Here is a 20,509-nt window from a genome sequence, read left to right on the forward strand (position 1 = left end):
TTTTACAAATTCATAAATGGAAAACTAAATATAAGGGAGGCAATAGTAAAGGTAAAAATGGGAAGAAGTATATGAGGATGCTGGAGATATAGCTGAAATTTTGAACGACAACTTTTGCAAAGTGTTTACAAAGGAGGAGCATTTTATGGGAGGAAGGCCTACAGAAATAAAGCAAATGCAGGACATCATGGTTACTAAGGAAGATGTAAGGAAAATTAAAAGCAATCTGGATATTAATAAATCAATGGGGCCTGATGGCATATCTGGGAGGCTGCTAAATGAATGTAAGGATCAATTGTTGAACCCCGTATCTGATATTGTGGAAACCTCCATACGAACAGGATTAGTCCCGAAAAAATGGAAAAGAGCTGACATTGTGCCTATATATAAGAATAGTAGTAGGATGGAACCGCTAAATTATAGACCAGTATCGTTAACTAGTATATTGTGCAAGGTATGTGAAGAAGTAATTAAAGCTAAGTGGAGTGAGTATGTAGAAAGTGAAAACATTCTGAGTGAAAGACAGTTTGGTTTCAGAAAAGGAAGATCGTGCGTATCCAATTTATTATGTTTTTATTCAAGAGTGACTGACATACTGCAACATAGAGAGGGATGGGTGGATGCTATCTACCTGGACTTGAGAAAGGCCTTTGATAAAGTACCACACAATAGACTGATGTGGAAACTAAAGAAGATTGGAGGAGTAAATGATAAACTAGCAAAATGGATGGAAAATTACTTAGTCAGAAGAGAAATGAGAACAGTGGTGAGAAGAAGGAAGTCCGAGTGGAAGAAGGTAATCAGTGAAGTTCCACAAGGGTCAGTGCTTGGTCTCATCATGTTTTTGATTTATGTTAATGATATGCCAGTAGGAATTGACAGTTACATGAACATGTTTGGACGATACTAAAATTATGAGGAGAGTAAAGAATGTGGAAGATTGTAACAAGTTACAGGAAGATCTAGATAAAATATATGAGTGGAGTAAGGAGTGGCAGATGGAATTTAATATAGACAAGACCCATGTTATGAAAATGGGAAGAAGTAGATACAGACCAAACTGGGATTACAGACTGGGTGATGAAAAAATTAAAGAGACCAATGAGGAAAAAGACTTAGGAGTAACCGTGCAAAACACTTTGTCATCGGAGAAACACATTAACAAGATTTTTTGGAAAACATATAACATGCTTCAAAAGATTGGCCTTGCGTTCCACTACCTAGATTCTACAGTGTTTCCCAACCTTTTCGCAGCGATTACCCAAAAATACAATTTCACAATCATCCATTACCCCAATGAACAAATACTCGTAATATAGGAAAAAAAGTAACTGTATTTCATACTTCAAAAACAGACAAAATAGAAACTATGCAACACAATAATGCAAATCTATAATACGAAAAGAAGTAATTTTAGTTCATACATAGAAAGCAGAAAAAAATAATAGAAATCTTCATTGAAATTATATGAAAATGTAAACTGATTTCCTCATCCCATGAAACATCCATTAAAAATATGGGGTCATTACCCCACTGGGGTAATTTACCCCTAGGTTGGGAACCACTGACCTAGATGAAGGAATGATGAAGAAGATATCATGTACCTTAATAAGACCCCAGTTAGAATATGCAGCTTGTGTCTGGTCACCGCATATGAAGAAAAATGTGAAGAAGGCAGAAAGGGTACAGAGGCTGGCAACAAGGATGGTACCAGGACTCAGGGAGTTAGACTATGAGGAAAGACTGAGGAAGCTGGGGCTGACCACATTAGAAGAGAGAAGAACAAGAGGAGACATGATAACTATGTATAAATTGATGAACAAGATTGACATACTGGACAGAGAGTTGATAAAGGTGACCACAAGTAATCATCTCCGAGGACATGGAAAAAAGCTAATAAAAGACATCTGTCTAAATGACGTGAGAAAATACAGTTTCCCGCATCGTAGCATTGATAAGTGGAATAAACTGACCAGTGATGTCATTGACACGGTGTGTGTCAATCAGATGAAAGAGAGATATGACAGGAATGGACAAGGAGACAGGACACAGAGAGCTTAGCTCGGGCCCTGTAATACACAAATAGGTAAATACAAATAGGTAAATTCACACACACACACACACCTGCTGGTCGCCTGCTGGGTGACCAGCAGGCGACCAAGGTGAATTACATCAAGTGGATACTGAGAAACTAATCCTGAGAGAAGAATATGACATTAGAAGCACAAGATGGCATAGTAAGAAACTTAGGAAGGGAAGATGTCTGAGAGATGTTAAAAAATATAGTTTCCTGCAAAGATGTGTTGAGACTTGGAACAGTTTGAGTGAGGAAGTGGTGTCACCAACAAGTGTGCATAGTTTTAAAGAAAAATTGGATAATTGTAGATATGGAGACGGTGCCACACGAGCATAAAGCCCAAGCCCTGTAAAACTATAACTAAGTAAATACAACTAGGTAAAAAGTGGGAGATGGAATTCAATGTGGACAAAAGCCATGTCATGGAAATGGGAAAGAGTGAAAGACGACCAGTGGGAATCTACAAGATGGGAGATGGAGTAGAACTGGAGAAAGTAAAAAAGGAAAAGGATTCGGGGGTGACGATGGAAGAAAACAATCAACCGGTAAGCCATATAGATAAAATCTTCAGAGAGACATATAATTTGCTAAGGAATATTGAATTAGCATTTCACTACATGGACAAAGAAATGATGAAGAAATTGATAAGTACTATAATAAGACCCAGACTGGAATATGCAGGGGTAGTGTGGACCCCCCATAAAAAGAAAAACATAAAGAAGCTGGAGAGATTACAAAAAGTGGCTACAAGAATGGTTCCAGAATTTGAAAGGGTGACATATGAGGAGAGACTAAAGGCTATGGATCTACCAACTCTGGAACAGAGAAGGGAGAAATGGGATCTGATACGAGTTTATAAATTGATTAACGGAATGGACCAAGTGGATAATGAGAAACTGCTCCTGAGAGAAGAATATGACAGTCGAAGCACAAGATTGCATAGTAAAAAGCTGAGGAAGGGAAGATGTCTAAGAGATATAAAAAAATATAGCTTCCCACAAAGATGTGTTGAGACGTGGAACAGTCTGAGTGAAGAAGTGGTGACAGCAACGAGTGTGCATAGTTTTAAAGAAAAATTGGCAAAGTGTAGATATGGAGATGGGGTCACACGAGCGTAAAAGCCCAGGCCCTGTATAACTACAACTAGGTAAATACACACACACACACACACACACACACACACACATACGTATGAGCGGAATGTAATGTATTCCAACATAAATGGAGTGATATCGGGGATTTTAGAACTCAACGATTACTTGAGGGACAAGAACCCAGATATTGTGGGTCTTACTGAAACAAAACTGAGAGAGGGAGAAGACCTGATGATGGTTGGAGAAGGGAAATATAATGTTTGGAAAAGAAATAGAGTAGGTAAGATGGGAGGAGGAGTGATGTTGCTGGTTAAAAAGATATAAAGGTGGATCAAGTGAAAGAAGGTATGGGAAAGGCAGAAGTGCTAAAGATCAGAGCAGAAACTAATGAAGGAAAAAGAGGCACTACATAGTGGTGTACGTACCACCTAAGACAAATGCATGGTCAGTACAGGAATATGAAGAAATGATAAGTGATACAGGAACATGTCTGGAAGAAATGTTGGGTGGCTGTGAACGAACTATAATGATGGGAGATTTTAATTGTAAAGAGGTGTGTTGGGAGGACTGGTCAATGGAAGGATCAGAGACAACATGGGGAAATACACTATTGACACTGGCAATGGAAAATGTGTTAACTCAGTGGGTCAAAGAAGATACTAGGTTTGGAGGAGAGGGAGCATCGTCAAGACTGGACTTGGTCTTTAGTACAGAGCCAATGGTCATTGAGGAGATGAGGGTGGAGTGCCCTTTAGCAAAGAGTGATCATGCAGTTTTGGAGTTCAAGGTGATAGATGAAGAGAAATCTAGAAGAAATGAAGAATATAAAGTGGGAAGATGGAATTATGCCAAGACAGATTTTGGAAACCTAAAGAAATTCTTTCAAGAGACAAATTGGATGAAATTCAAGAGTGCTAAGGAGCAAATGAAAAGTGGAAGGAATTTATAAAAATATACAAAGAAGGTGAGAAAAATTTGTACCAATAAGACAACATAGAGAAGTTGGAAAGCAGGACTGGTTTAACGATAGATGTGAAAAGGCTAGAACAAGAAAAGAGGATGCATGGAAGAGGTGGAGAAGGAAAAGACGGATTAAGCAGTGGGAAAGTTACAAAAGAGCAAGAAATGAATATGTGTTGATTAGAAGAGAAGAAAGAAAGAAACAAGAAAAGGATATAATTGATAAATGTAAAGACCAACCAAGGCTTTTTACAGACATGTGAACAACAACATCAAAAATAGAAAGTATTGAAAGTTTAGAAGTAAATGGAGTATGCAGTGAGGATCCCAGGAAATGGCAGAGGCTATGAATGGATGCTTTCGGAAGGTATTCACAAAGGAGACTGCTTTTGACAAACCACTGGTAATGGAACAGAAAGGGATTATGAAGGAGTTTCAAGTAACTGTGGAGGAGATCAAGAATATGATGGGGAGTTTAGAAGTGAGAAAAGCTGTGGGACCTGATGGGGTATCAGGATGGATTTTAAGAGAATGCAGGAGCAACTGGCAGAAAAAGTTTGTGAAGTAATTGATGCCTCATTAAGGGAAGGTGTAGTGCCCCAAGACTGGAAAAGAGCTAACATTGTCCCAATTTATAAATCAGGTAACAAGAGAGACCCATTGAACTATAGACCAGTGTCACTTACAAGTGTGGTAGCTAAGATGTGTGAGAGGGTGGTGAAGAATAGATGGACAGACTTCTTGGAGAAAAATGACATACTTTGTGAGTGTCAATTTGGTTTTAGAAAAGGGCGTTCATGCACGACAAACCTGATATGTTACTATTCGAGGGTGATAGATGTAATACAGGAAAGAGATGGTTGGGCTGATGGAATATATCTGGATTTAAAAAGGCCTTTGATAAGGTACCACACCAGAGACTGATCTGGAAACTTGAAATGGTAGGAGGAGTGCATGGCAGTTTACTAAAATGGATGGAAGACTTTTGGTAGGAAGAGAAATGAGAACAATAATTAAGGACAGACCATCAGAATGGGGCTTGGTGGAGAGTGGAGTTCCACAGGGATCAGTGTTGGCACCAGTAATGTTTGCGGTCTACATAAATGACATGGTGGATGGGGTGTCCAGTTATGTGAGCCTATTTGCAGACGATGCAAAATTGTTAAGAAAAGTGAGATGTGACAAAGATTGCGAACTACTCCAGGAAGACTTGGACAGAATATGGAAATGGAGCTGTACATGGCAAATGGAGTTCAACACGACAAAATGCAAGAAATTAGAGTTTGGCAAGAGTGAAAGAAGAATCAGGAGTATGTACAAGATAGGAAATGAAGACATAAAACCAGTCATGAAGAAAAAGACCTTGGGGTGACAATTACCAATGACCTATCGCCAGAGAGACACATAAACAAAATAATTGGAGAAGTATTGAACTTATTGAGGAACATAAGAGTGGCGTTCGTATATTTAGATGAAGAAATGATGAAGAAAATAATTACTGCAATGATAAGACCAAGGCTTGAATATGCAACAATACAGTGGGCTCCGAACTTAAAGAAACACATAAGGAAACTAGAAAAGTACAGAGGGCTGCAACAAAATGGTGCCTGACTTAAGAGATTTGACTTATGAAGACAGACTGAACAGAATGCAACTTCCGACCCTGGAAAACAGAAGAGAAAGGGAGACCTGATAGCAATATACAGAGTGATGATTGGCATGGAAAAATGGATAGGGAAGATCTGTGTATGTGGAATGAAAGAATGTCGAGAGGGCATGGGAAAAACTAAAATGGCCACTTATAGGAGAGATGTGAAAAATATAGCTTCCCTCATAGAAGGGTGGAAGCATGGAATAGTTTAGACGTGGAAGTGGTCAACACAAGGAATATTCATGATTTTAAGAAAAAGCTGGACATTAGTAGATATGGAGACGGGACAGTACGAGCATAGCTCTTTTCCGTATGTTACAATTAGGTAAATACAATTAGGTAAATACACACACACACACAGCTCAGTGGTTAGAGCGCTGGCTTCACAAGATGAGGGTTCGATTTGGCCGGGTGGAGATATTTGGTGTGTCTCCTTTTGTAGTGTTCACCTAGCAGTGAGTATGGATGTAAATCGAGGAGTTGTGACCTTGTTGTGGTGTGTGGTGTGTGCCTGGTCTCAGACCTATCCCAAGATCGGAAATAATGAGCTCTGAGCTGTTTCGTTGTAAATCTGGCTGTCTGGCTGTCAGAGACTGCAGCAGTTCAAACAGTGAATTACACACACACACACACACACACAATGATGGGAGATTTTAATTGTAAAGAGGTGTGTTGGGAGGACTGGTCAATGGAGGGATCAGAGACAACATGGGGAAATACACTATTGACACTGGCAATGGAAAATGTGTTAACTCAGTGGGTCAAAGAAGATACTAGGTTTGGAGGAGAGGGAGCATCGTCAAGACTGGACTTGGTCTTTAGTACAGAGCCAATGGTCATTGAGGAGATGAGGGTGGAGTGCCCTTTAGCAAAGAGTGATCATACAGTTTTGGAGTTCAAGGTGATAGATGAAGAGAAATCTAGAAGAAATGAAGAATATAAAGTGGGAAGATGGAATTATGCCAAGACAGATTTTGGAAACCTAAAAAATTCTTTCAAGAGACAAATTGGATGAAATTCAAGAGTGCTAAGGGAGCAAATGAAAAGTGGAAGGAATTTATAAAAATATACAAAGAAGGTGAGAAAAAATTTGTACCAATAAGACAACATAGAGAAGTTGGAAAGCAGGACTGGTTTAACGATAGATGTGAAAAGGCTAGAACAAGAAAAGAGGATGCATGGAAGAGGTGGAGAAGGAAAAGACGGATTAAGCAGTGGGAAAGTTACAAAAGAGCAAGAAATGAATATGTGTTGATTAGAAGAGAAGAAAGAAAGAAACAAGAAAAGGATATAATTGATAAATGTAAAGACCAACCAAGGCTTTTTACAGACATGTGAACAACAACATCAAAAATAGAGAAAGTATTGAAAGTTTAGAAGTAAATGGAGTATGCAGTGAGGATCCCAGGAAATGGCAGAGGCTATGAATGGATGCTTTCGGAAGGTATTCACAAAGGAGACTGCTTTTGACAAACCACTGGTAATGGAACAGAAAGGGATTATGAAGGAGTTTCAAGTAACTGTGGAGGAGATCAAGAATATGATGGGGAGTTTAGAAGTGAGAAAAGCTGTGGGACCTGATGGGGTATCAGGATGGATTTTAAGAGAATGCAGGGAGCAACTGGCAGAAAAAGTTTGTGAAGTAATTGATGCCTCATTAAGGGAAGGTGTAGTGCCCCAAGACTGGAAAAGAGCTAACATTGTCCCAATTTATAAATCAGGTAACAAGAGAGACCCATTGAACTATAGACCAGTGTCACTTACAAGTGTGGTAGCTAAGATGTGTGAGAGGGTGGTGAAGAATAGATGGACAGACTTCTTGGAGAAAAATGACATACTTTGTGAGTGTCAATTTGGTTTTAGAAAAGGGCGTTCATGCACGACAAACCTGATATGTTACTATTCGAGGGTGATAGATGTAATACAGGAAAGAGATGGTTGGGCTGATGGAATATATCTGGATTTAAAAAAGGCCTTTGATAAGGTACCACACCGGAGACTGATCTGGAAACTTGAAATGGTAGGAGGAGTGCATGGCAGTTTACTAAAATGGATGGAAGACTTTTTGGTAGGAAGAGAAATGAGAACAATAATTAAGGACAGACCATCAGAATGGGGCTTGGTGGAGAGTGGAGTTCCACAGGGATCAGTAATGTTTGCGGTCTACATAAATGACATGGTGGATGGGGTGTCCAGTTATGTGAGCCTATTTGCAGATGATGCAAAATTGTTAAGAAAAGTGAGATGTGACAAAGATTGCGAACTACTCCAGGAAGACTTGGACAGAATATGGAAATGGAGCTGTACATGGCAAATGGAGTTCAACACGACAAAATGCAAGAAAATAGAGTTTGGCAAGAGTGAAAGAAGAATCAGGAGTATGTACAAGATAGGAAATGAAGACATAAAACCAGTCATGAAGAAAAAGACCTTGGGGTGACAATTACCAATGACCTATCGCCAGAGAGACATATAAACAAAATAATTGGAGAAGTATTGAACTTATTGAGGAACATAAGAGTGGCGTTCATATATTTAGATGAAGAAATGATGAAGAAAATAATTACTGCAATGATAAGACCAAGGCTTGAATATGCAACAATACAGTGGGCTCCGAACTTAAAGAAACACATAAGGAAACTAGAGAAAGTACAGAGGGCTGCAACAAAAATGGTGCCTGACTTAAGAGATTTGACTTATGAAGACAGACTGAAAAGAATGCAACTTCCGACCCTGGAAAACAGAAGAGAAAGGGAGACCTGATAGCAATATACAGAGTGATGATTGATGATTAGGGAAGATCATGGAATGAAAAATGGATAGGGAAGATCTGTGTATGTGGAATGAAAGAATGTCGAGAGGGCATGGGAAAAAACTAAAATGGCCACTTATAGGAGAGATGTGAAAAATATAGCTTCCCTCATAGAAGGGTGGAAGCATGGAATAGTTTAGACGTGGAAGTGGTCAACGCAAGGAATATTCATGATTTTAAGAAAAAGCTGGACATTAATAGATATGGAGACGGGACAACACGAGCATAGCTCTTTTCCCGTATGTTACAATTAGGTAAATACAATTAGGTAAACACACACACACACACACACACACACACACACACACACACACACACACACTAACATATATAGATCCAAGGTGTGAAAAAGGTCCACTAAAGTAAATATGTGACCGTGGTGGCCATGGTACAGTGGAAAAACGTGCACTTTGTGGGCTAAAGGGTCTCTAAGCACATGGGTTCGAATCCTGGCCATGGTCTGGGTGTAGGTATGGTTTCTTTACTATGGGTAACTATTCCCTAATGGATGGGCTTTCACATAGGATGTCTCATTTAGCCCAGAAATTGCCAGGAAAAGCCCTAATGGTATGAAAAATAAATAAATAAAAAAATAATAATAAAAAGGGGAAAGGGAAAATAAGTCACTGGGTCTCACCCTTCTCTTGGACAAGTTTGAAACAAGTTGCCGGATCTCACCTTTCCTTTACACAGAATTCAAAGTCAGTGCAGGGAATGACCCGCAGTTTGTCTCCTGTGCTGTTATCGAGGAAAAGCTCGTGCACCACATCAGCAGTCCCTAATGGAGTTCCTAATGGCACAGCACGACACTCCAACTCAGTCAGACACACTATTGCCCTAATCTGAGTAAAGATAAGGCACATTTTTGTTAAGGAAGCGAATAATCTAATCTTCATTTATAAACACTTTCCATCACATAAACTCTAGCAGTCTAAAACAGTTATATGGAAAATGTTAACTTTACTTTCTTCAGTGTGACAGTGATGATGGCAGAAGTAAAGAATAGCTTCTGTAGAAGTACCATGATGAAAATTACCATCTTTGGTTGTGGAGGTGGAGTGGAAGTGATGGTGATAGTACTGGTAGCAGTGGAGGTGGAGGTGGAAGTGAGTGCTGGAGGTTGTGTTGACCTTACCTTGAGATGCGGCACTATTTCATTGCCAGCACATCTAACTAAGATGTCCACTTTCTGGGAAGAAGGCAGCCACACATCAATCTGCCAATCTTTCTGGCAGATCTCTTTTTTAATAGAATCCAGTCGAAACTGAGAAGTTCAGAAAATGATGAGAGGAAGCAGGGAGAAGTTGGTAGCTTTATTGTGCTCTATAATTCCTCAACCAATGACATATCAAAGAATTATTTTAAGTTCACACTTATAATTTTCATTACTTTATAAGCAATCACACCTTTCTGAATAAATCCTTGGTTTTTGTGTTGTCTTCTACACGCAACACAAGGAAACCTTCCTCCAACTGCATGGCTGTTACCTGAATACAATTGCAATAGAGCAAAATTTACTAGTGGTAAATGCAGTAGAGTATCCCATGCTAAATTCCAGTAAATGAAGATCACACAAGTAAAAGCCATTCCCATATTTGCTAATAATGCATACATATTACTCACTTTTCTTCTATACAACATGTGTTGCATAACTTTCTTATTTATCACAAAGTCTTCTTAAATTTCTTTATCCTTGCATAAACCCACATACCTTCGTATAAAAATCTATTGCAGCTCAATTGTTAGAATGTCAAAACTTTGTTGTCTGATTTAAGTTATTTTTTGGTTTAAAAGTTATTATCTTGCATGATGAATAAAAAGAAAAAAACAGTATTCTGTCAAAGTCCTGTGAAGATATTACTCTTTGTGACCATTTTGTAACTCACCCTACACACAAGTCTGCTGGGGAGACGTGATGGTTTGATGTTTTTGAGAGAAGTAAGCTGCGCCATAGGTTATCTAGAAAACAAGATTTCAAGTTATAGAATGTAATGCACACATAATATAAAAAGATAGAATTACTAAAGTTTATATGTATCTATAGGTATACAAATACAGTACAGGGAATTGTAAAATTACACTGGTTCCTAGACCATGTTGTAAATGCTCTCCTCAATCACACAGCTATCAAACACAGAATCTGCTTTCCACATGAGTTCTTGTGGGATAGTACCAAATTTTTCTGGAGTTCCTCCTTAGCCCATCCAGTCTTTACACTTTGCCTGCTACCTTAAGATGAAATCACCAACAGCCAACCAATCCACTGTCCATTGGCAAACTCCTCCATGACAAATGTTCTCTACTTGTGGTGCCTTCCAGACTCTGAGAAGCTGCTAACTTTCTTGTCAATACCCATGTTTCTTTTATTGGCTCCTAGCTTTTCTTTCCAGTTTTTTATTGAAGTTTATTTCTTTCCTTCTTTCTCATAAAGCACACACAAAAAAAAAACATAGAAAAGAAATAATTATAACCTGGACTTCTTAATAACAATGTAAACAAACCATTTCTGCATCTCTTTTTTTATGAGATGTTTAGAATCAGAAGAGCAGCAGTTACTCTCCCTGTGCCTGATACTCCTGTGTGTTGTTCTGGTTAGGAAATATCTTATGAGAGTAGAAAAAAATGTTAAACTATTTATTTGACCGTGGTGTCAGATAAAGGACGAGGGGGAATGTCACCATTCGGTAAGTCCTTCACATAAAACAGTGCAACTTTACCAAAGACAAAGGAAATAAGGAACTACGAAGTGAGTGGCATGTGTCGGCACTAGAACATTACAAACAAAAAGATAAAAGTGTAGAAACTTTGTGTGAAGTAGTGAATTATTCCATGTGGTTTTCTAGTACTGTACGTATATACTTTTTTGATGAGTGATATATCCTCTTCTGGTAAGCTGGACTATGTCGGAACGCATGTGATTGGAGAGGAAAATTTCTCTGGGTGAAATTCAATAATTTTTTTTCCTAATTAAATTTGTTAAATTATTTATGGATTTATATTCTTATGACCACAATTTAAAACAGACCCAGTGCCTTAAACTCAGCTACTGCTACCGCATGTTAAAATAAAGTTCAAAATTTAAGTTCATAACCTTTTTTTCAACTTTTTTTTCAATTAAAACTTTATTTATTTATTATTATTTTTTTAATAAAAACCCACTATACTACCCCCACGTTACAATAGAAACTATATACTCTGGTAATCTAATTACTATTTCCTCGCGTATGTCATAACTGTCAGTTAAAAAGGGAATATTGCAGCAGAAGTGTCTGACAGACAGACATACCAAGATTTGTCGCATCATTCATCACTTATTACAGGTAATAGTAAGTGTTTACTGCTCTTCTAATGATGTATATAGAACTCTACAGTTCTATATACATCTATATACATATTGCACGTGGACCACACAGAAGATGAGATGCTAATGAAATTCTTGATTAACTTGTCATGTAATCTCCCATGACTTTTTGGCATACTTATGATCTAACTCAGTTTTTTAGCATTTCATTATTGGCCATGAAAATCTCTACACCTTACCAGTGAAATATTGTGTCTCTATTGTCACTCCTCCTGGTGCAGTCATAGGATTAGTAAGCTGCCATCATAGCAAAATGTTGAGATGGGTGAATGTCGCAAGTATCATCAGCAAAGGCTTTCATTTCAAGTCACTGCGTCCTCTAGTTGTTCTGGCCTTTGGTCACTCAAGCCCCTAACCCTGGTCAGTCCAGCCTCCCACTCTAGTCATTCTGGCCTCCCACCCTGGTCAATGAAGCCTATCACCCTGCTACGTCACTCCGGTCTCCTTGTTTACTTTGGGAACTATGAAAAACACTGTTTAAACAGCATTGGTGGAAAGTAACATTCTTCTTTGCTGTAACAGTGTTTATTTTTAGCTGTTGCCAACAAGCATTAACCCTCTCACACACCAGTAAGTTTCACAAGTTTCTTTTTTTTTTTTTTTCGAATACCAATACCCATGGCAAATACTGATTAATTTTTTTAATTAGCAGTAACAACGTATTCCAGGTAGTAACCAATTAATTACTTTTGTAAAGCTTATCCCCCTCTTTCACTCACCAACCATTAACAGTTAAACCATTAAACAAACACTAATGGAATATTTAAAACACAGATAGAACAGTCAAACTGAAGAAGTTAACTGATTATGACAAAGAGGCAGTGTCAATTAGGGTGCTCTCGGTGGTTTATGGATGAGTCGAACGTGAACCAACTAAAGCGTGCCAACTCGAGCACACTAGAGACAAGTCGAGCATCAAAACGGTTATCGGCCTCCTTGACTACTAATAATCAGTATCAGTATTGGCCCTAAAAAACCATATCGGTCGATTTCTAGTTAAAATGAACCATGAGATGAAAAATACTCTAGAGGAAATAAAAAGGGAGAATAGCACCCTAAAGGGCAAATGTATGAATTATGAAGCTGCATTACAAGGGCTGCAGGAAAGGCTGGACTCCAATTTGGAGACAGGCAAAGAGATGAGTGAAAGGAAACTGGATGAATGGAAAAAAGATTGGAAAAAGAAATGAGAAGAAAAAGTCAATTTCGCTGAAGTAATCAAGCAACAAATAAAGGAGAAAACTAATGACACAGTTATACAGGTGATCAAAGAAAAGGAAGAATTAGTGAGAGATACGGTGGACAGAAAGAAGTGTATGGTTATATATGGACGAGAAGAAAAAAGAACCCAGTGAAATTTGTGAGGGAGAAGGAGAAGGAAATGGTTAAGGATATTATCTCTGTAGTGCAAGATAAAGAATAGTCTTGATAAAGAAATAGAAGAAATATATAGACTGGGTAAATATAGTGAGGGAACCAAAAGACCTTTAAAAGTCAAAATGAGATCGCAAGTATATAGGGATACAAGAAATATTAGCTAGAACTAGAAAGCTGGCTGAAAAGGCAGAATATAAGCATATCTGGATAAAGAAAGAGATGAACCAGGTAGAAAGGGAAAAAGAGAGAGAACTGAGGAGTGAAGCTAAGGAAAAAAAAAACGAAGGAAGGACAGAGAACAAAAAGAAGTTTTACTGGAGAGTGCTAGACATGAGACTGAGGAAATGGTATATTCGGGAAGGGGAAGGAAAGCATTAAGAATCGTGTATACAAACATAGATGGGTTTATATCAGGAAGTTTGGAAGTGAGAGATTATATATATCGGAAAAAGGGCCAGATATGGTATGTATGACAGAAACAAAGTAAAGTGAAGATGTCCAAGTGAATTTTAAAGAGCAAGGATACAATGTTTGGAGGAGAGACAGAAAGGGAAAAGCAGGAGAAGTATTGATCATGACTCGAGAGAATATATATGTGGAAGAGATACAGTCCGGAGATGGACTGGCAGAGGTTTTAAGTATAACAATAAGGAGCAATGGGAGGGAAAAAAGGAGTATCATAGTTGCATATGTACCAAAGACTAATACATGGAGGCTTGATGTACATAAGGAAATGCAAAAGGAAGTACTAAATTGCCTGGGTAACATGCTAAGGAAGGCTAGAAGAGTGTTGCTCGTGGGAGATCTAAACTGCAAACACGTCAATTGGGAAGAAATGGATGCAAGCAGTCGCGCTGGACGTTGGGAGGATGATGTGTTACAACTGGCAATGGTAAACACATTGGATCAATAGGTAAAAGATTATACAAGATATAGAGGGGAAGATGATCCATCAATGCTGAATTTGGTATTTACAAAAAAAACCGGAGCCATGTCCAGACATCAAATATCATACTCCAATAGGAAAAAGTGATCATGTGGTCCTAGAAATCGAATTAGAGGACCTGCAAATTTTGGAATATAATGAGGGATACAAACATAAGAGACGGAACCACGCTAAATTAAATTTGGGGGATTAAAAAGTTATTTTGGTAGTATTGACTGGAAAGAAATGATGCACAGAAAGACAATTCAAGAAAAGTATGATATATTTCTAGACAAGTATAATGAGGGGGGTAAAGAGATATGTTCCTGAATATAGAGTAAAAAAGAGCAAACACACCTGGTATAATGCTATAGTATGTGCAAAAGCTAAAAAAAATGCAAGAATGCAGCATGGAAAAAATTAAGAAGGTAACATAATGAAATAAACAGGAAGCAGTATAAAGAGGGAAGAAATGAATACATTAGGATAAGAAGTGAGGAGGAGTGAAACTTTGAAAAGGATGTAGTGAAGAGATGTGAAAAAGAATCCAAGCTTTTTTTACATGTATACAAATGGTAAAATGACAAACAGAGAGACCATTACTAAGTTGATTAAGAGGAATATGATATACGAAACATCGGAAGAAATTAGTGAACTTATGAATGAAAGCTTTAAATCAGTACTTAATGAAAAATTACTGAGCCCCTAAATTATAGACCAGTGTCACTAACTAGTGTGGTGGGTAAGATCTGTGAAATTGTTATCAGAGAAAAATAGTTGGAATATTTGGAGAGAAATGAAATCATTAATAACTCCCAATTCGGTTTTAGAAAAGGAAGATCATGTATAACAAACTTACTATGCTTTTATACAAGAGTAATAGATGAAGTAAAAGGAAGAGATGGATGGGTAGATGCAGTGTATCTAGATATTAAAAAGGCTTTTGACAGAGTACCACACAGAAGATTCCTATGGAAAATAGAACACATGGGCAGAATTAAAGGTAACATCTTAAATTGGATGACAGATTACTTAACAGATCAGGAAATGAGGACAGTGATAAGAGATACACCATTAAGTTGGAGCACTGTAACCAGTGGCGTACCACAGGGTTCGGTGTTGGCATCAATAATGTTCCAAATATATGTCAACGATATACAAGTGGGTTTGAGTAGCTACATATATTTGATGATGCCAAACTTTTGAGAGTTATAAAAAAACAAAATGATTGTATGGAATTACAGAAAGATATTGATAAGATCTGGAGATGGAGCCAGAAGTGGAAATTAGAATTTAATACTAAGAAATGCCATGTAATGGAAATGGGTAAAAGTAATAGAAGACCTACATGGGAATATAAAATGGGAGAAGAGGTTATAATGAAAAGAAGAGAAGAGAAAGACCTGGGAGTGATTATACAAGACACCCTGACTCCAGAAATACATATAAATGGATTATCTGCTTCAACATACAAGACACTAACGAACATCAGGGTAGCATTTAATTACATGGATAAAAGCATGATGAAAAAGATATTAACCACTATGATAAGACCTAGACTAGAATATGCAGCAGTGGTATGGTCGTCATATAGGCAGAAAGATATAAAAAAAACTAGAAAGGGCCGCCGTGGTACAGTGGAACCATGCGTGCTTTGGGGTCCGAGGGGTCTCCAAGTGAACGGGTTCGAATCCTGTCCATGGTCCAAGTGTAGGTTGGGCTTCCTCACTCGGGGCAACAGTTTCCTAGCGGATGGGTTTTCATATAGGAGATACCACAAAACGTATCCCCTTTAGCCCATAAATTCCGTGAAAAGTCAACATGGTATAAAAAAAAAAAAAAAAAAATAAATAAATAAATAAATAAAAAGGCTGCATCAAAGATGGTCCCTGAAATAAAAAATTTTCTCAATGAAGAAAGACTGAAGGAGATGGAGCTACGAACTTTGAAGGATGAACGGGGAAGAGGAGACCTAATAATGATGTATAAGTTAGTAAACCATATGGAGAAGATAGATAGACAAGACCTGGTAACACTGACAGAGCAGTGAGGACATTCCAAGAAAATTATGAAAAGTCAGTGTCTAGGAATATCAAGAAGTTCAGTTTTCCACATAAGAAAGTAGACATCTGGAATGGATTAAGTGAAGAGATTGTAGCAGCAGAAAGTGTATGCAAATTTAAGGAAAAGTTAGATAAATGTAGATATGGAGACAGGTCACTATGCACAAAAGACAATTACATAATATAATGCATTACACTACCTTGCAATTTAGTTGTGGCAATATTTGTCTTTTCATAGCTCAAAAGAAAAAAAATATCACCTCGCAGTTCACAAGAAAATAACACTTACTCGTCTTTTGAGCCCGCAATGTACTATTAACGGAGAGAAATGTACCACATGATGCTACTTCCTTGAGCACACACATTAAACCTCGTCTTTGGGGGCCTAGTTACACAGTTTGAAGGGGGTGGGAGGACGAACCGTACAATCCCCCCTTTCACTTTACCCAACACCACCGCCAATTAAATGTTTCACTTTTCTCTATTTCCACAAAAGAATATCCTATCAAAAATACCCACACACACACACACACACGGACCACACTGGGAGAGAGGATAGCCGTCTCTATCTGCTCGGAAGAAGAATGGGAGGGTACTGTATAAGTAATCAAATAATATATATGTATAAACACATACTATGGTTCATATAAAAATTACGTCAAGTTTACGGGTGCGAGGAGTTACTGACCTGCTCGGATGAAGAACGGGAGGGTACTGTGGGAAAAACATTACAGCTACACTCTCACAATTTCAAAATTATTAGCATCACAACAGAACTATTGCAGAGTAATTACAGAGAATCTTATTGACATTACTAATGAGATTACATTACTGAAAGACAGTTTTTTGAACAGCTCAGTTCTCCCTCTACTGACTGAAGTGAAAATTTTTTTAAAACCTCTGATTACATAGCGAGTAAATCTAATGTTTTTAATTCATGAGCTGGCTATTATCTCTTTCCCTCGAACCATCTCAAGACTGTCTATACGCCTGTATATATGGTATGCACACGTGTGTCATTACATTTATAGTTATGACCTTAATAACTGAAAGCTTAATATTATTATCCCTGACACTACAATAATTTCTGAAAAATTAAAGTTAGAAGACACATAACCACTCTTGACACCTGGCTATGTACTGAGTCACAGAGTGAGACTGAGACACACACCAAAGGTTGAAATTTATCGAGAGAAAAATATTCATATAAATTTTTTTCTGTAGACACAAGCATGAAGTGATACAGATTTTTCTAGGGCGAGTCATGCTATGATGCAACTGTACGAGACATTTAAAATTGACTTACTGATGGGAAAGGTATCTAATTATTGAAAAATAAACTACACCATGTGGTAATTTAGGGTCTGAAGCTTTCGGAAAGAAATTAATCCCAAAATAAATCCTGCACCGTTGCCCTTAAAGTCTGATGAGTAGTGAGGGTCAACAGTAATCTGGATTCTGAAAATTTAGTTTGCTATATTTTTTTCTTAATATCATATAGGTATACAAGGAACACCGCACAGAAATCTTTATTATGTAGAGCTTTTTGTGTAAAATAGCACATTTCTAGCAACTTTGATTTGCGTTTTGATATATGGGAGATGGTAAAACATAACATAACATAACTGTAGGATGTACGATATGTTGGGCCGGTCACACCAGCATCACGTCGCCCCTTTGTACTCGGATGCAGTTGGCCTCGGGACTCTCAGTAAAGGACACGCACTTCCTCCATGTTTCTCTCAGCCCTCTTACATGGCGCAGTGAGTAGGATCGAGTTCCCTACGCTGTACACCATGGCTGGAAGGTCAAGACTATCCAGCCAGACTCCGAGGAGCAGCCGGAGGTCGCCGAGGATCCCTTCAGCTCTAGAGCAGGCACAGACTGTTCCTGGCGCAGACTGAAGCCATCGCCTCCCTGCAGCAGCAGCTTGCAACGCGGCCTGCTCATCGCCCTACAGCACCGAGGTCGTCAGCCCCAGAGAAGTGTGACATAGAGATGTCCACTGCGGCGTTTCAGTCTTGGAGGCGCTCGATGTAGTGTTGGCTGGAGCTAAATATGTGGGCACCAGCGGAGGCGGTTTTGCACGTGCGTCTCCACTGCATGCCTCCCCTGCAACGTGCCTTGGATGCCAGGTTCACCGCGGACGAGTGGCAGGCCCTGACGGTGAAGGAGGCACTGGATGCGGTCAGCCGCATCGCTCTTCAGGCGACCAACCAGGCAGCCGACTGGTGTCGGTTCTTCACAGCAAGCCGGGATCACAGTGAGACTATCAGAGAGTAATTTGCAAGGTCAGTGCAGTGTGTGGCAGATTGTGATTTCAAGTGTCCTCATTGTGATAGTGGCTTGGCTGAGTTCATGCTACTCCACAAGCTGGTGAGTGGTTTAGGGAGTGCTGTGCTAAAGGAGGAAGTGTTTCGCAGGTGTGACACGTTCCATGATGTGGATTCCCGGCGCAAGTTTTGTGTAGCATATGAGGCGGCTCATGGGGACGCCGCTTCCAGTTCTGGCGGGAACTTTAGGCGGGAAGGCGCGGCGGTGGCGGGAGCAACGCCGCTGCCAGACGCACCGCAGAGTGCAGCCCCGTCTCTAGTGGCTGCCGCCCACCAGCCGCCCGCCAGCCGCCTCCCAAGCCCCACTGTGGTAATTGTGGGACTCTGCACAGGCCTGGGAAAGGCTCGTGCCCCGCTGAGGAGCTAGCGTGTTTTAACTGTGGCAAGATTGGACATCTCAGCAGCAGGTGCAAGAGCAAACCCAAAAAGACGGCCACAGCTGAGGACGTGGAAGCCTCTGGCATAGTAGTTGCAGCCACTGGGAAGGCACAGGGCCAGCCGTGTATCTGGATAACCGTCAATGATACGCAAAAGGAGGGGACTTCAGCCAGGATCCAAGTGGTACTGGACACAGGGGCGTAGGTGTGTGTGGCGGGACCAGGCCTGCTGGCAGCGCTGGGCATCAAGACGGCATCCCTAGAGCGTCGCGGCAACCTCCGCGATGTGGCAAACGTGAGCCTTGAGCCCATGGGCGCATTCCTGTGCCTCATGCGGCATGGCAACAGGGCCACAGCACAAGATGTGTTTGTCTTGAGGACCGCTTCTCGAAGCTACATCTCCTTACAAGCCTGCAAGGACCTGGGCCTGGTGCATGCTGACTTCCCACACCAGCCAGCAACTGTGGCATCGGCTGACGTGGGCGATGCTGCCGCCTCCACCCCAGCTGACTGCACACCTCCACGGCCTGCTACTGTCCCCTTCCAGCCTGTGGAAGAAAACGCATCACATCTGGAGGAGTGGCTTCTCCATCACTTCTCTGGCTCAACGTTTAACACCGACAGAAGCCCTCTGCCAGTAATGGAAGGCGAACCGCACATAATCCACCTCCTCCCAGGCACCAAACCCCACACCTGCCATGTGCCTGCTTTGGTGCTGCGACACTGGGAGACAGAGGTGAAGAGGCAGCTGGATGAGGATGTCAGAAAAGGGATTGTAGAGCCAGTACCAGTGGGTGAAGCAACAGAGTGGTGTGCCAGGATGGTGGTGGTAGCCAAGAAATCGGGCCAGCCGAGGCGCACCATTGATTACCAGAAACTCAACATGGCCTGCAGGAGAGAGACACACCACACCCCCACACCGTTTGACATGGTGTCTGGCATTCCCCATCGCACGTACAAGACCGTCGCTGATGCGCACTGGGGTTTCACCAAGTAAAGCTGCATGAAGACAGCAAGAAACTCACCACGTTTATCACCCCGTGGGCAGGTATAGATACTGCAGGACTCCCATGGGGCACTGTGCCGCCCCTGACGCCTACACCAGGAGATACGACGTCGCCATCGCGGGGATCCCCAGGAAGTTCAAGTGCATAGATGACACCCTGTTGTATGATTCAAGTGTGAAGGATGCTTTCTGGCATGCTTATGATTTGCTGGAAACGTGTGCAAGGAAGGGTGTGACCTTGAAGCCAGAAAAGTTCAAGTTCTGCAGGAGGCAGGTGGACTTCGTTGGGTTCCACGTAGGGTGGGACACTTACAAGCCCACAGAGGAGAGGCTGGCTGCCCTGAGGAGCTTTGACATGCCTCCTCAGCCCTCCCTGACAGACATCCGCTCCTGGCACGGCTTTGTTAACCAGCTAGCGCCCTTCCTGGCCACTGCTCCGATCATGGCCATTCAGGGAGCTCCTGCGAAAACCA

At 40.3% G+C, this 20,509-nt stretch overlaps 1 protein-coding gene across 4 annotated transcripts in view; it reads right to left on the bottom strand.

Moving 5' to 3' along the window:
- Window positions 1–20,509, bottom strand: part of LOC123498121 — a 129,944-nt gene that overhangs the window by 102,905 nt on the left and 6,530 nt on the right. For 2 of the 4 annotated variants that reach the window (XM_045245288.1, XM_045245286.1), the window contains exons 2-5: window positions 10,481–10,553; window positions 10,001–10,081; window positions 9,631–9,858; window positions 9,273–9,436 (exon numbers count right to left, since the gene is read on the bottom strand). In XM_045245288.1, coding sequence (XP_045101223.1) covers window positions 9,273–9,436; window positions 9,631–9,858; window positions 10,001–10,081; window positions 10,481–10,546 — 539 coding nt within the window. In that variant the 5' untranslated portion in view covers window positions 10,547–10,553. Of the gene's footprint in view, window positions 1–9,272; window positions 9,437–9,630; window positions 9,859–10,000; window positions 10,082–10,480; window positions 10,554–12,134; window positions 12,490–20,509 lie in introns of those variants that run through there. The other 2 variants (XM_045245285.1, XM_045245289.1) reach the window with 2 other exon arrangements.

The sequence above is a fragment of the Portunus trituberculatus genome, chromosome 47 (assembly GCF_017591435.1).
Source record: "Portunus trituberculatus isolate SZX2019 chromosome 47, ASM1759143v1, whole genome shotgun sequence".
Classification (NCBI taxonomy): domain Eukaryota; kingdom Metazoa; phylum Arthropoda; class Malacostraca; order Decapoda; family Portunidae; genus Portunus; species Portunus trituberculatus.